The sequence below is a fragment of the Condylura cristata genome, unplaced genomic scaffold, assembly GCF_000260355.1.
Source record: "Condylura cristata isolate star-nosed mole 26May11 unplaced genomic scaffold, ConCri1.0 scaffold00001, whole genome shotgun sequence".
NCBI lineage: Eukaryota > Metazoa > Chordata > Mammalia > Eulipotyphla > Talpidae > Condylura > Condylura cristata.
The window spans coordinates 3,603,115-3,604,394 of NW_004567102.1; the positions used below are offsets into that span (position 1 = coordinate 3,603,115).

The 1,280-nt window shown below is 39.3% G+C and overlaps 1 protein-coding gene across 2 annotated transcripts in view; it reads right to left on the reverse strand.

The window, feature by feature from the left end:
- The window catches only part of SLC26A8 (solute carrier family 26 (anion exchanger), member 8), a 61,829-nt gene that overhangs the window by 23,934 nt on the left and 36,615 nt on the right, over nucleotides 1–1,280 (reverse strand). For both annotated transcript variants that reach the window (XM_012720574.1, XM_012720567.1), the window contains one exon: nucleotides 1,166–1,248. In XM_012720574.1, coding sequence (XP_012576028.1) covers nucleotides 1,166–1,248 — 83 coding nt within the window. The remainder of the gene's footprint in view (nucleotides 1–1,165; nucleotides 1,249–1,280) is intronic.

Sequence of the window (1,280 nt, forward strand, 5' to 3'; positions counted from 1 at the left end):
AGAGAGAACTACCCCATAGTATTGCTGACAAGAAAATTAAATAAAATAATTATGTAATGCATCAATCTTGTTATTGTTCCTGTTACTTTTCCACCTCCAAGTAAGAGGCCAAATCTTATATACTGTTTTATACTCCATAGAACCTAAGTGGTCTGCTGACATTTTAAAAAATTGAAACAGAGTTTCAAATGAACCTATTATTAGATTTCACTGAGAATGGGTAGGCTATGAAAAAAAGCAATGCCATAGTGCCAAAGTAGCCTATGCTTTATATTCCTAGGAGTTAGCCAGTATTGCTGCTTTTTTGCAATCGTCCCTATTGAACAGCTTGAGGAAATGGACAACACTCTTCACAAGTCTGTCTGTGAACCAAAAACCCGCTGCAGTCCAGTTTCTTCTTTAGTTAAAATTATTTGTCTTATCAAGGTAGAAGAAATTATAATTTCCTGACCGAAGGAAGAGTGATGTCCCATAGTCACTGGTTTGGATTATAAATTATAAAAGTGAATTAATTGCAAGACCTTAAGAACTCCACACACCAGTCTGTTTGAAGATAGCTTTCTACTTAGAGAAATGAAATCACATTTCTCAAGGATACCAATTCAATATAAATGGGTGAAGACAAAGGGAAAATTCACCTCCTGACCACTGAGCTTCTGAGAGAGGCTAGAAACAGAGGCATCTGCTGTCCCATCCTTCAGAGTAGATAGGATAAGTGTGGAGGTTGAGGGGACCCTAACGTGCTCTTCAGAGTAGATAGGATAGGTGTGGAGGTTGAGGGGACCCTAATGTGCTCTTCAGAGTAGATAGGATAGGTGTGGAGACCCTAATGTGCTCTTCAGAGTAAATAGAATAGGTGTGGAGATTGAGAGGACCCTAATGTGCTATGAAAACAACGCCTGTGTATCTTTATGCACGTGTATCTTTATGCACGTGTATCTTTCGTCATCAGTACATGCAACAGTTCCTGTGGGTAAGGGGACCCACTATAGGAAGAGAATCAGACCCTGATCTGAGAACAAACAAGGGGTTGTCCTATTCTTGTCTGAAATGAACTTGAGGCCAAGTCATGCATTTGGCTGTGGTCATAAACTGCTCATAGAGAACATCAATCAAACTATATGGTCAGAAGGGGGAAGGAGACTTGAAAAACAGAATTACCTACCTGTAAGGAATCATCTCAATGATGTCCCTAGTGTTTTCTGTGGCCATGCCTACCTTGTTTGCAAGAGCAGTGAAGCCAAGAATCTGTAGGTAGTAAAAAAAAAAAAAAAAAAAAA